General features: G+C 38.9%; 1 protein-coding gene across 4 annotated transcripts in view; it reads right to left on the bottom strand.

Moving 5' to 3' along the window:
• Positions 1–14508, bottom strand: part of LOC138179851 (E3 ubiquitin-protein ligase MIB1-like) — a 452965-nt gene that overhangs the window by 106724 nt on the left and 331733 nt on the right. Inside the window, exon 10 of one of the 4 annotated variants that reach the window (XM_069113037.1) lies at positions 14310–14328. The exons of the other annotated variants lie outside the window; for them this stretch is intronic. Within the exon in view, the coding sequence (XP_068969138.1) occupies positions 14325–14328 (4 nt within the window). The 3' untranslated portion in view covers positions 14310–14324. Of the gene's footprint in view, positions 1–14309; positions 14329–14508 lie in introns of those variants that run through there. 4 annotated transcript variants of the gene reach the window in all.

Here is a 14508-nt window from a genome sequence, read left to right as displayed (position 1 = left end):
TAATATCCGCGGCGCGGATTTTCTGGCCCCGACCGCGACGATGAACTTGTTATTCCGTTCCCGGCCGACGAAACTTTATTGCTCGACCCACGGTTCGTTAAATTCAGCGCGTGTTACACCACGACGCGCCGGCTGCTGCCACCGACGCCACGACCTACCCGCTGGTTCCCCGTCTTCGGGGCTAATTACGCAAGCCGATGCGCCGTTGTTAATTGTGTTTTACTTGCGTTCTGGGAGATAGCTGCTCGGCATTCTCTGTTTTTCTTCGCCTCGGTTCGAGGCTCCGTCTTCGAAAAATCCGAGGTATTCGAGTAATTGTTTGGTACTTTAGCAAGAGGAAGAATAGTGGATGGATCGTAGGCAGAAGTTTGGTCTTTGTTAATTAGAAAATGATTCGCAGGGTGGAAGAGACGAAGCGAGCGTACGGTGCGAGATCGCGGACAACTTGGTACACGGTAATCGCCTATTGAGTGGAATGCCGGCTTTTTGTTTTCTTTCGTCAATGTATTTGTTACGAGCAAAATTTACGAATCTGTAGGTGAGAACGCTGTATTGTATTTCGAAATGTTACGCTACATAGAGGAGACATTTAAAAAATGTTGGAAATCAAACAATCGTTTGTGTAATCTTTTATGATAAGAATATGAAAATTATCTTATACGAAATAACTGGCCCAAATTATCAGAGGAACGATTACCGAGATAAATTTTTGTCTCAAAGTTTCACAACTTGCACTTCTCGATTTTATTATTCAAATGACTGTGTATAAACAATTGTAAAAAGACAATACCGACAGTAAAATATAATCGTCATAAATCTTCACAATTCCCTAGTGATTTTCCCTTAAACATCCTGATGCTCATTCACCCAAGTACTCTGCTATTTGTAGAAATTCATCATGTTCTATATGTTCCAATAAAATTAATCTTCAAGATTCGTCGACAAAATTCCACGCTCTTCCAAAGCAACAGAAAATATGCAAAATCATTTCACTCGAAATAATGAAAAACCAACGTAACGTCATATCAAACCTCAGCGAACCTCGAAAAAGGAGATCGGCCGATAGTTGCAAGAATCGATAGGGCGTACACGCTGCGGCGAAGCGGTACGGTCAGTCGAATTTCATTAAATCGAAGCGGAAACAACGATGTTCCAGGAGAAGTCGCTCGTCCGCGTCATTGCAGCAGTTCGCAATGTCGGACATAACGACGCGATTCCACCGCTGCTGTTCAGGCTCGCGTGCAAACCGGTCAACCGTGCTGATTTATTATTCGTAGGAAATTTATTATTTACACGTAGTGGCCGTCCACTGGCGGGGCGTTTTCCGCCAGTCCGCGGGGACTGGGCCGAACAAAAGGGAAAATCTGCCGCGCGATAAATTCCGGAAATCAATTGGATTCGCGGGGGACGGCGGCGCGTTAACGGCCGTGCCTGGCTAATATAATGGCCGGCCGATAAATAATAATTATTGCGAAGCGAGCTAATGCGGCACGCGGAACGCCGTGCTGCCTCGTGAAAATATAGTCGACGCCAGGCTGATAATTGCGTTTCGAAGCGGCTCGGCTCTCGCGCAATTTCCGTTACACCGTGCATCGTTGTACTCCGGGGGCTGGCGGCGTTGTTCTTCCGGCGAATCGAGAACGGAGCACTCTCGAAACGAGGCGATTCCCTCGACGCGCAACTCCAACGATTACGCGCCTCTGTGTTCTTACGCGGTACACGAGTCAGCGAACGGCTAATAAAGCAATTCGATATTCCACGAGTATTGTATGTCGGAGAATGTTGGTTTATACAGCGGAGGAACGGTGTTTTGTTTGGGAGATTGGCTGGCCGATGTTGGTGAAATTTACTGCAACTCGATGAAGATGGTTCTAATAGTAAAAAAATAGAAGCGAAAGGGTTCCGGGTTGGAAGGCGACTGTATTTTTTGGGAATATTCAGCGGAACAGGTTTCAAGCGGTTTTGTTTGTTATCACTGCACTGTGACTGCAAATGTTTACGCGAATTCGTGTCTCTTTTTTTTTATTGTAGATACAAAAAACGCGCGGGTATAAATAAATGTTTCACTTGTTAAATATTATCGCAAGTAGAGAGATAATATTTTGCATATTATGAATGTCATTCTACACGTTTTTGAATCTCCAAGTTTCCCACAAATGCCTGGCGATCTACATAAAAGCGTACGATACCAAAAATGTATAATAACTATGTCTGCATGTAAAGAACAGCCAATTTCAATAAAATAGTTACTTTCTTATAAAAGAACAACGATACTAAATAATACTCTATTGAAATAAATATCAATACGTATGCAGCTCGTCAGTAAAATGTACAACTGTTATCACTCTTAATACCGGAACACGATAAATCAGCGTGCAAAGGGTAAAATACAGGCGTATTTTTTACGTTCATCGACCCCGATACATTTGGCCTACGTACGTTCCAACAAAAGTATCGATCACTTAATAACTGCTCCAACTAACTTCCAACTGTACGCCATTCTTCATTCGAAATTAGCTTCGGGATGAACCGTCAAGGTATTCGTACAGCGAGTCCGACCCCATAAATCGCGTTAGTTGCAAAGTTCCGCGTTATCATTACGCCGCAGATCGAACAGGAGTTCGAGCCAATTCTAAATCCTGTCCAGCATAAAAACGAAACGCTCCCCGGTGTCAGGCAATAATCGCGGTTCCTGCTTCAGTAGCGGCACGCAGCGCGCCAGTTCGCGGTTCGTTTTATCCAACGAAACGTCAGGACGTGCCAATAAAAGTTATCCCCCCGGCGATACCGGCGAAGTACGTGCGTATTTTCGTGAAAAAAGGGTCAGAAGGAAGAAGGAAACCGCAGAACGAACGAAAGAACGGAACGGCAAGAAAAGAAAGAAAGAAAGAAAGAAATAGGATGAGAGAGTATGTGTGTGTGTGTGAGAGAGAGAGGGAAAGAGCGAGAGAGCAGGGAGAGAAGAAATAAAACGAGAGGCGAATCGTGAGCGATGAATGAGCAGGGATTTGGAAGATGCCCGGACGTCTGGCGTTAGCCATAAGCACGCCACGTGCAATTACGTCTGCCATGGCATCTGCATGTAAATGGGAAAACGGCCGTAGCTGTACGGCCGTATAAATCAAAAATGTAATTCGGAAAAAGGCAGCCGGTGGCTCACGTTCCACGTAACGTCGCGATGCGAAACCACTGGAAACCCTTGTCGAACAGCTAATTCGCAGGAGTGCAGTTACTTCGAGAGATCGCCTCATCGAGACAGACACACGGAGCTCCTCCCCTATTTTTCTGTCTTTTCCCTTTCGTAGTTTTCCTACACCTATACGCTTGGCCTATATACAGGTGTGTGTATGTGTGGCCCGGTGCGTGTTTCATCGAGACGACGACTCCGGAAACGAGGCTGGTCGCCGTTCGCGAAACGGGTACGCGATCGTGAAAGAAGATTCAATCGGCTTCTGACGCGTTCTCGCGCGGCGAGTAAGCGCGAATGCAATTTCGCGAGCTACTGAAAATCGCAGCTGCGATAACGAGGCCGGAACGGGCTTCGTACGAACGGCCGTAGTAGCTTCACGCGAGTGTGCGAAATAGAATTAAGTGCGGTGATAGAGGCCTTGCAAAGAGAGGGAGGAAGACGTAGACACGTGGAAAATAGGAAACCGGCAGCGGCAGTTCAGAGGAATGGAAATTGCGCGGAACTCTCTACAACGATCTCGCGTATCAACTTATCTTCTGGTAAGTCTGCGGCGACCGAATGGTGCATCGAGACGATACGATAAAGTTTTGCGAAAAAATGTCTTCCGTTAGAGCTCGTTTAGGACTCTTTTGTAGACGAGAGGGCAGAGCGATGGAAAGTGACCAGTTTTGAATGGTGTTAAAAATGTGCAGTGTTCGCGAGTAGTAAAGTTCTGTAAGTTTCAGTGATTCGGAATAACAATGGAAACTTATTGGTGAGATATAGATGTAATAGTAGATGTAATCAGCACTGGAAAGATACGGAGAGAAAGACGTGTAAGATATAACAAGATATGGGATATAAGATATAAGAGGAGAATCTAAAACACGTCGTAATCAAATTCCAATAAAGTAGGTGTATGGAAGACTAGTAGAACACGGGGAAGGAATAGAAGTTTTGAAGGAAATAGGACGGGCGTGATGAGAATGTGAAATGGGCATGACGAAAGACAGAAGAGTAGTGTACGATGTGATACCAAAATAAAAACATGAAGTCCAATGATGTACCTCCACCAAAGTTTTCATGAAGTTACACATAATGGAGTTAGGAACAACAGTACGAATAACAATGGAACAATAGTATTACAGGGAGTTGATGGTTTAATAAGAAAGATAATAACAAGTAGTATAATTATGGTACAACTATAGTGCAAATAGTGATCTAAACAAACATTATAAGAAAGGAGAATGTACGTGTGAAGTCATTCTAAGCGGCAAGATCATGGATTATGAATAAATAAAAAAATTATTAGATAATTCTAGTCCGTCTCAAAAGTATAATAATCGTGTATTTGTTATGTGATGTGAAAGTTATAGAGGATACATAGTATATAAATTGCATAGTGCTATAGACGGTATTACTTATTTAATGAATTGACATCTTTTATCTCTTTCGTCCTCGTGCGATGATACGTCATCGAAACGATTATTCAGAGAACTTATATTTTTTCTATTTCCCCGATCTATCATAATTTTCTCCTCCTGTTCTTTGTTTCGCGGCACCGATAAATTTTTATTCAAGAACATAGGGTAAAAATAAATATACAAAATGGAAATGGGCAGAAATATCCCATCGATCTTTTTGCGGGAATTAAAAAACAAATAGTTACAACATTAAACATGCATACGAATCGTCAGTTCTCTTGGGCACAGTGCACGTTACAATTGCTCTTTCCGAAACAAAAAAAAAAAAAAAAAAACGTTCTGAGAGTAACTGACTGTTATAAATCATATATCATAAATGCAAGATACGATACGATGGGAATCACGTTGACAACAGATATAAATCCCAATCTATATTACAATTTTTTGATTATTTAAACACGTATGTATGTATGTATCGAACTTTTATAAATCCTACGCAACATAAATGTCACAGATGTATAAATACACATATAACGAAGTAATAATAACAAGTAAATGTAATAATTTATTACCGATCCTACATCACATGAATCTAATTCACTATCGTATAACTATACGCTAATACGTTCAACTATTTATCCGTTATATTACGTTCATCTGCTTATACACGAAATACTATAATTACTTGAATATCCGCCAATTCGACTGCGATAATCCTATCAACATGGACAAAAAATCCGATTACGAACGATAATCTTTTCGTTAATATAAGTTTCAAACAATTTCATCGGACGCATCTCCACGAAGCACGATGAAACGAACATTTATTTAATCATCGGCATTCCTTCGATGACAACCGCAATCAATGGCGGCAATTTCATTAATCACCCTCGAATAATTAACAATCGAATAAATTCCGATACGCGTACCGAATATACATTTCTGACTCGTACGTTCGTCATTTTGTTATCGATTGGACAACGTATCAATTTCGTATTCTTTTGCGTTGCTTGCTCTTCTTAAGTCGCTAATGCGCGCCTAATCACGCCGCTATTCATACATCACCGTTCAAAAGTATGTGGAAACTTGCTTATTTTGGACAGAATGTAATCTGATTACGGAACCACGGTAAAATTTGTATGACAAATAACAACTAAATTCTATTATTATTATTATTTTAATGTTACAACAGGATAAAACCCGATCGCAATGAAATAGTGATATCCGTAAGAATTACGTTAAAAATGACAACGTGAGTTCGTGCTCGCCATCCATATGCAAATGCGTTAGTTATAAGAAATAGTAACTAGAAGATAGTCCTAGTTACAATCGATAGATTTAATCGATAGGCTTAAGATGCTTTTTTGTTTTTATCCCTAGTTTTTGTAAGAGCGTGCAATAAAGGCTCAAAACGGTGTGATAGATTTATCCATTCAATAAAATAATAACTATTGTGATCCTACCTCTGAGTATAGAAATAACAACAAATTAAACAGTTCTGGAACAATTCTTGGACAAAATCGATAACAAATCATTTTGGAAAAATTCTTCGATGATACTTTGTAACCTACAGAGTAGACGAAGAAAAGAGTTCTTTAAAAAAAAAAAAAAAAAAAAACAGCATCGTTATTAGTTCAAGTAGTAACACGTGTTTGAAAAATTTCAACGAAAACCAGTAGACACATCGACGAATCGTGCATTAAATTTTGATACACTGTCAATCTTTAAACAAATAAATAAGATTTATTATCCGTTGATTTTATAGAAGGATAATAAGTATTGCTTTTGGTCACTGGTTTCTCGTTTATTTATACATTTCACATTCATGTACCGTTATTATAAATCAAGCAAAGTGTCCTGATACTTATGAGCCACGGTATGCACATAAATATGCGAATTATCTTCTCGTAATACAGGATCGATAAAACATGCGCAGGCTTGCAACAGAAGAGCAACGATACCGTTAATAATTTGACGAATGCAATATTAACGCATTTACGATCGATGACGTAGCGTTGCGTCCTTTTACAAATTACGAATGGGGGACGAATATTGAAAGGATTTTTTGACTTTCCAATCAACCGTGTAAAAGCATTGTATTATGTGTGCAAAGTAATGACCTTTCTTTTCTTCAACACTGTTCTCTTCGAGTTATTAGTCGATTTAAAATTAGTCGTCCATATAGACGAAGAGATGCAAGATACAATGCAACAGCTACGCTCGAATTCTCATTTCAGAAACTTGTTCTCTTTTAGTAGGGAATTTGAAACTTCATTAATACGTCGAGTTCTCATTGGAGTTGGGGGCGTGTAACGAATCTTCATTTGGATTAGCCATTGTTGTGATACGATATAGATGATATTTACTGGTACCAATATGATTACTACAGAATTTGACAAGTAACCGTGGCGATTAGATACTCGAGATGCTAATAACAATGATCTTAGGTTCAATAACGAATCCACGGTCAACGGGATAGCAAATGCGTTTTCTTCCAAAGTCTAAGTCGAAGTGAACTTACTGGCCCACAATTCAAGTGTAACTCAACTTGTCCACAGTACAAGCAGAACTCAACTTGTCCACAGTACAAGCAGAACTCAACTTGTCTACAGTACAAGCAGAACTCAACTAACTCCCTCAGTCCAAGTGGAACTGCGCTTATATACGCTTCTCTATTTAATTATTATATTTTTAAGGAGAGCTATAAAACTACTTCATACCTCTGTTAGGTAAAAACGTCCATCTCGTGACCGTTGCTACGTTTAGCGACTCGTGTCACTTCGAGCCCAAGCTAATGTTACCAGGTATATAAATATGAAACCGGAATTTTTGTATAGAAAATACACGTTTATTGTATGAAAATGATTAAAAATATTTTATTCGTAGTATTGCCCATCGCTAGCTATACATTTTTCCCACCTGTCTGGCAATTGGTGGATGCCACGCCAAAAAAACTGTCGCTCTTTTGAGGCAAACCAGTCATCGAGCCATTTTCGTACATTTTCGTAAGAAGCGAAGTGCTGGTCAGAAAGTGCGTGTCCCATCGATGCAAATAAATAGTAATCGGACGGAGCCAAGTCTGGTGAGTAAGCCGCGTGCGAAAGTATTTCCCAACTGAACGCTTCGATCGTTTCCTTGACCGGTTTTGCTGTATCTGATGGTGCATTATCACGAAGCAAAATTACTTTGTGTTGCCTTTTTTAATATTCTGGTCGTTTTCACGCAAAGCTTGATTCAAATCGATCATTTGTTGTCGGTAGCGCTCGGTATTAACGGTTTCGCCAGGTTTTAACAGCTCGGTGGTCTTTTTCGGTGGTCTTCCACGTTCTTCGTTCCTCGCGTCAAAATTGCCACTTCTGAATTTTTTAAACCACTCAAAGCACTGTGATTTACCAAGAGCATGCTCACCGTAAGCTTCGACAAGCATTCGATGCGATTCTGCAGCAGTTTTCTTCAAATGGTAACAGATAATCATGCTGTTCGCAAATCGTAGTTTCCAGGCACAAAATTTGGCATGTTCAACGCTATTACAAACTATGCTGTTGTATGAAACTTGTATTGTTCTGAGTCGAAAATGTTTGTGAGGTGTCAACAAAGACTTTTGGCATCAATGACGCAGTTTAGTGATAACTATATTATCAGCTTGGGCCATCTATAGGCAAATTCCGGTTTCATACTTACAGACCTGATATAAATCTCGGGCACACATAATCGGATTAAATCACAAACAACTACTTCTAAGTTTTATTATTTAAATACAGCTATAATAAAAAGTCTAGACTAAACTATTGGGGTCTTCCCAAAAATTTCAAAAGAAAGGCCCCGATGTCCTTTCATCTCCGACAAATAAATGAACGCAGTATAATGTATATACGTCAACGGGTAAAATGTAAAAACCATATGCGATGTCTTTCACGCAGTTCGATTGAGTTCAATAGAATTATTGATTAAAAAAAAAAAAAAAAAAAAACGGACATTCTGTGTTTATTCCTCCATTTACTGGAATTATCAATTTTATTTCGTCATATTAGACACGCGATATTTAAGTATTATACGAGAACAGGGCATTTCGTTTGCACCGATCTAATACATATCGTTAGGTGAAAATACTGGTTTAATTTGTTAACCAGAAAGGAGGAGTTATCTCGTCGCTAAGATTATCAATATTTGTGATATAATAATTTATTCAGATAGTCTGCGTTTCCGACTTCTATCTGGAATTCAATAAAGGAATATATGCTGCAGAGATTATCACGAATATCAACAGAGTTTATAGCGGAACCGCTGTTAAAATAAGGAACCCTCAATATTGATTCTGGAGATTCTGAAATAGGAATCCTAGGATCAAGAACTGTCTGGACGTACTGCAGAATTCGATAACGAGGTTTCAGTACCACTAATTGAAACACATTCATCCTCGACGTGTGAAGAAATGGCCAAGAAGTCGAGCTCGTCTACCGCAACAGTTCCCTTAGGTTCAAGAAAAATCGAGACGATCCTGAAAGCTTGAGGAACGGTGGTGCTGTACCCAGGAAACTATTTTCAGGAACGCTGCACCGACTTACAATCTCAGAGAAACTTAAGCGATTTTGAAACGGTACAAAATTACAACAGGAAATTAGAACAAGTTTTCTTCGTCAAAATGTGAGAGAAAAGTACGACTGACAGCTTCACAGGTTGAATTTAACGGAACAAAATATATTTTTAATATCTTAATAATAAAGTTGTTGATATATTATATCAAGTATTCTTTATATAATATTTCTTTTCATCCGTCTCTTATTTGAAATACCATTGAAAGTTCTTCGGTTCTCACCTTGCAATGACAGGAAGAATACGCACGAAATTCAAGTCATTTAAAGTCAGTTCATTCGCAGTCAAAGTAGCAGGTCGATTAACATTGTTCTTTAAAAGACTGCTAGTCATTCGTCTCAAAAGACAAAGAAAAAAAAAGCGGTAGGATTTTCTAAAATTTACGACAATAATACATTTTCAAATAATATTAAGAACATTGTATTTTCATAATAAAATCATACCGATTATAACGGGACAATATTTCGATCAACTTTACCCAGCAAAAGTATATTTATTTTGTAGGCTATGGAGGAAGAAACAACATTAATTATCAAGCACCATAAATTGTAGCAAAAAGTGTATTTCATAAAGCAAACTTTTCGTTAAAAAGAAGCAAAAGGAACAAAGGACCAAAGCTGCACGGAAACTACTTAAAAGTTTTAATTGGAAACGCTTTTTAAAATTCGTCGATATGGAAACGTTTCATCACTTATTGGCTAACTTAGAGGACCTTCGATAAATGCGCGCAGCTACGTACATTATGACGTACATTATGTGGTGCATAGGAAGTCTCCAACATGCATATGCTTTCTCGCATTCGAAGGCGACGTACAATGAAACGAGTTTCGAGTACTTGTCGTGAAAGCATCGATTTTCGCAATAATCTGATTAATTGACTACCACTGTACGGTTGCTCGGTACGGTACGTACAAGCAATTTATGAATTTAAGAGGACAATTTCCGTTTGAAACGCAACGATAGGAGAACATTTCCAACTTGATTCTGCAAGAATGCTGGATTTAGTTCGAAAGATCCATTAAACACTACTATGCTTGTTACTTTCGTGGAAGATGAAGATGAAATCTTCTAACATATCACGAAATCAGGCACGCGATATTAAATACATAACGAGAAGAGATACAGCACTACCTTTCGATTATTTCTATTGCAATAAAAAATTGATCAACGAGAAAAAGAAAAATACGACAGCCATTTGAAAAATGACCTACAAATGGATACTATCTTGCGTAATAAGCTATCGTGTTTTAAGAATTCCGTTATAGAACTTTGCTCTATCGCCAAATTTCTTACTCTTACGCGAGACAATTTATCGACTTTAACTTTCATTTGTAAAATTTCGTTCGGGTTGCAAACCTTTGGAATCGCACAGTACCCAACACAAAAACACTCTGCGGTCTAAAACACCGTATCAAAACACCGAATAACAAGCAGAATTAGCTCCGAAAAAAAGCCAAATCATCAACGAAACTTTACACTCTTCTCCATGTTTCGATCGACAAATGAACAAGAAATGGCTCGCCAGTGAAACAACGAATTCGGTGCTCATAGAAATATGCTGCACAACGAGATCGATAGTTGAAACGCGGAAAGTGGGATCACGCGATCCGTGAGAGCGAAACGATGCTGGCAGGATGATCCCGCGGAATCGAAACGAAAACGAGGATCGTTCGTGGAACAGGCTCGGACAGTTCGTTGAACTCCGGTTGGCCGGATGCCTAACCAGCGTGATGGGCGTCGATTTCAGCGACGAGACTGCGAATGGCCCGGTCATTTCGACTCGCAATTACCATGATTCTCGGGACAAAGGCACAAGGAGACCGCAGACACTGGCATTGACATCTATTTGTAAACGTGAAAAAGAGGAGCAGCTGGCTGGAACGTCAAGACGTCGAATCACGTCCATCGTTACGTTGTCTCGATTTTTGTATCCTACTTTCGGTGCAAAGAGCTGGACAAGTGTCACCGGCAGATCGAGCACAATGTTGTAAAAAATGTGGCACGCCATTATCCAGTATCAATCTTCCCTTCCGAGAAGTATATTTAACATTATCAAAGTTTCGCGCGTCGACGTTAAAACGTTTGTTGGCGAATTTTGTTTGGAATTACAACGAACCGATAGAAAATAATTAAGAGGCTGAAATAATCATCGATGTGATCGTGAGAGATCGAAATTTTCGATAGAAACAAAAAAAATGTATTTCTGATCATTTTGGAGTTCATATCACTTATCGGTTGAACGCTACGAATTTCGAGAATTTACCATCTTTCCAGATACAGAGGAAAATAAATGGTAGAAATTGCGTTAAGTTGATTTGTATAAGGTGTGACTAGAAAAGAACTATAAAAATTACTACGAAAGTTTGATACTGCGAGAATGAATCGTAGAACCTGATAAGAAAAAACCGCTATTCTGGAAAACATGAGTACGCGAGAATACTTTTTGTAGCCACTGTGTATGTGCATAAAATTTTCCACACTTCAATTACATATATCGCGTGTTAAGAATTATTTCAATTATAATAAGCAGTCGATTGTTTGATTTTAATGTGTAATTTCAAATGTCTTCTCGCGTGTCACATATTGAAAACCACTGCCCTAAATAAATATGGATCTTAGCTTGTCATATTTTATACTTATCTCGTTTCTAGAAGAACCGTACGTACATCATTTTCCACTAAAATTTCTCATTTCTCATGACAGAAGCACAACGGAAAACCCACCCCTTTATTTCGAATGGCTCTACAACGTCAGAAACGCTAGGGATAAAAGCAGCGATTCGATCACAGAATCGCGACCAGATTAACTTGATGGCCAAGATTTTTCAACAATTTCGAGTGCAATCGAACGAAGCATCGACGAAGTCGTCGGATGGCACGAACGAAAATAGTAGACGAAATGGAGGGAGCAAATATTTGTCGCAAAATTAACCCTCGATTCGACGAGTACTATCCTCGCATAAACGGATTTCCCTTGGAATCGTTCGATAAACTGCTTTCTCCGGGGCAACGGGATTGATTATTCATTCTGCTTGAGCATCGAGCGAGAAAGGCAGCCGATACCGAACTCTCGTCTTCTGTGTACGTACTGTCAGTCGTTTTCGATACAAATTTAAATGAAAATGTCCTCGGCAAGCCTCGCCCCGATACATATCACCGATAACCACGCGGTAGTACGAAAGGCAAAAAAATGGAGAGAAAGAGTAAGAGGGGAGTAGACGAAAAAGAAAGAAAAAAAGGATACTCGAAGGAAACGATAAGCGCGCAAATATTGGCGTTCCTGAAATGGCAAGCTAACAGCTGCCTCGTTCGAACGAGTCCTCAAGAGTGCTTTTAATTCTGTGTACAGCCAGCTAGAAAATCGCTGTTTACATCGACAGTTTCGAGGGGGAGCGTTTGTTCCATAATTGAGACCCGAGGGCACGAAATTTCGAGATTCTGAACCCTCCGCGGGATGCAAAACTGCGATACGAGAAACGACTGGGCGAATGAAGATATGGTTTTTGTTGAGGTTATTCGATGTGTAAACAGAGAAAACTCGCGGATAAATTGTAAGGCAGAAAATATATTTAAATAGAAGTGTAATTATAAGTAAGAATATAATTTGAGTTGGTCCAGATCCGCACGCTAGCTGTATTACCCAATAACTGAAAACCCCGAAGCCAACGTCGCCTGTCTACTTGTTTATGGTCTGTCTTCGTCGCAGTCTTTTGTCTACGCGCTGTCGATGGCTTCAGTGCTTGAGAAAACTAAAAAGATCAGATGTAGAGTTTTCTTAGAAGTGGTGATCACTTCAACAGTTTTAGCTACTTTTTTCTCTAGTTTCATCTAACTGACTGGAAACTTTGCACGTTGGGTATTCGAGTGACAATAAAAGGTTAAAAAGTGGATAACATCGCGGCAATAGAGTTAAGCTAATCCTACGATGATTATGTTATATCGTTGCACTTAGACACGATAATCACAGGAAAAAGACAATTTCGTTGTCCTTTTGATTTAAGTATCACTTTACGATCAAAGGGGAGTTGTACAATATTGTAACATAAAATAGTTAAAAATAGGAAGAATCTGTCAAGTTCGAAGATACAGTTGATAAAGTTTTGTGGCAGTCAAAGGTAGAACTATCGAGACAAATAATATTTTAGTATTACAACGAGGGATATTTCTAAAATTATAGAGAGGGTAATTCTACAATCTGCATCTATTTAAAAAAATTATATGATTTATATTAATTAAATATGCTATACAGAAAATACCACCATTCACCACTAGTTATAATAATATTAACGAGCCAAAGTGCAAGATTGATTTTCAATGGAACAAGAAAATAATTGTCAAGAAAATTACAGTACACGTAATACACGACTTAAAAATTGCTATTTGAAATTAATAGTAAATCTTCGTACAGGTGTTCTTTATAGCATTCGTTACCGTAAGTTAAAAGAATGCAGAGCGTGAATGAAATCATGTCTAACGAGTATACTTTCTGTCAATACCGCGAGAACGACCAATAATCGAAGCTGCGACTCAGAAATATCTATTCACGTTGGCAATCATCGAATCAATTATTAAAAACGAGCTCGCATTATAATATTTGATTGTAAATCGTATTCGTTGACGGGATAACAATTTCGATCGCATGACAAATCCAGCCGTTTGCCATATTACTATCGCGCTGTCCGGTGAATTAATTATTAATTCCTACTCACAATTATTGCGTTGCGTTGCACGCATACGTAATCAACGAATGTTTGTTGATTCTGTGTACGGTGCACCGGTACACGCATTTGCATGGAAAATTCATCGATGATTTCATTTTTGAAATATCATTAATCAATACCCGACAACTTTCGCGAAATCATTTACATCAAACGTTCAATCATTGGAATAATATTATCTCATTGATTAAATATGTCACGCATGTGTTCCGATATCTGCAATATTTTACCATTGATTTTGGAAATGTCGACGATCATATTGGCATGCAAATAAGAAAATAAAATGGTTATTATAATGTTTTTGTGAAATGACGAAACGAATAAAAAATTGCCAATTAGAAATTATCAAATAATCGATGGAGAACACTTACTGTTCCTGTGTCATAATCACTGCATCCCAACTTTTATCAAAGTCAATGGCTTACCTGAAATAAAACAGAGAAATTGTCATCGGTTATTTCTTTCCTTGCTATGATGAAACTTAATAGTCAGATTGGATAAATAAGGAAAATTTTTACAAATTTTGTACTCCGTTCCTACATTTAAAACGTCCTCTTACTTGAAGGTAGGAAAGTATATTATTATAATTGTGACTTATCTAGCAA

The sequence above is a fragment of the Bombus flavifrons genome, chromosome 5 (genome assembly GCF_040668555.2).
Source record: "Bombus flavifrons isolate JBK064 chromosome 5, iyBomFlav1_principal, whole genome shotgun sequence".
Taxonomy (NCBI): domain Eukaryota; kingdom Metazoa; phylum Arthropoda; class Insecta; order Hymenoptera; family Apidae; genus Bombus; species Bombus flavifrons.
The sequence above is the reverse complement of the archived record's forward strand: the minus strand, read 5'-3'. Positions and strand labels throughout refer to the sequence as shown.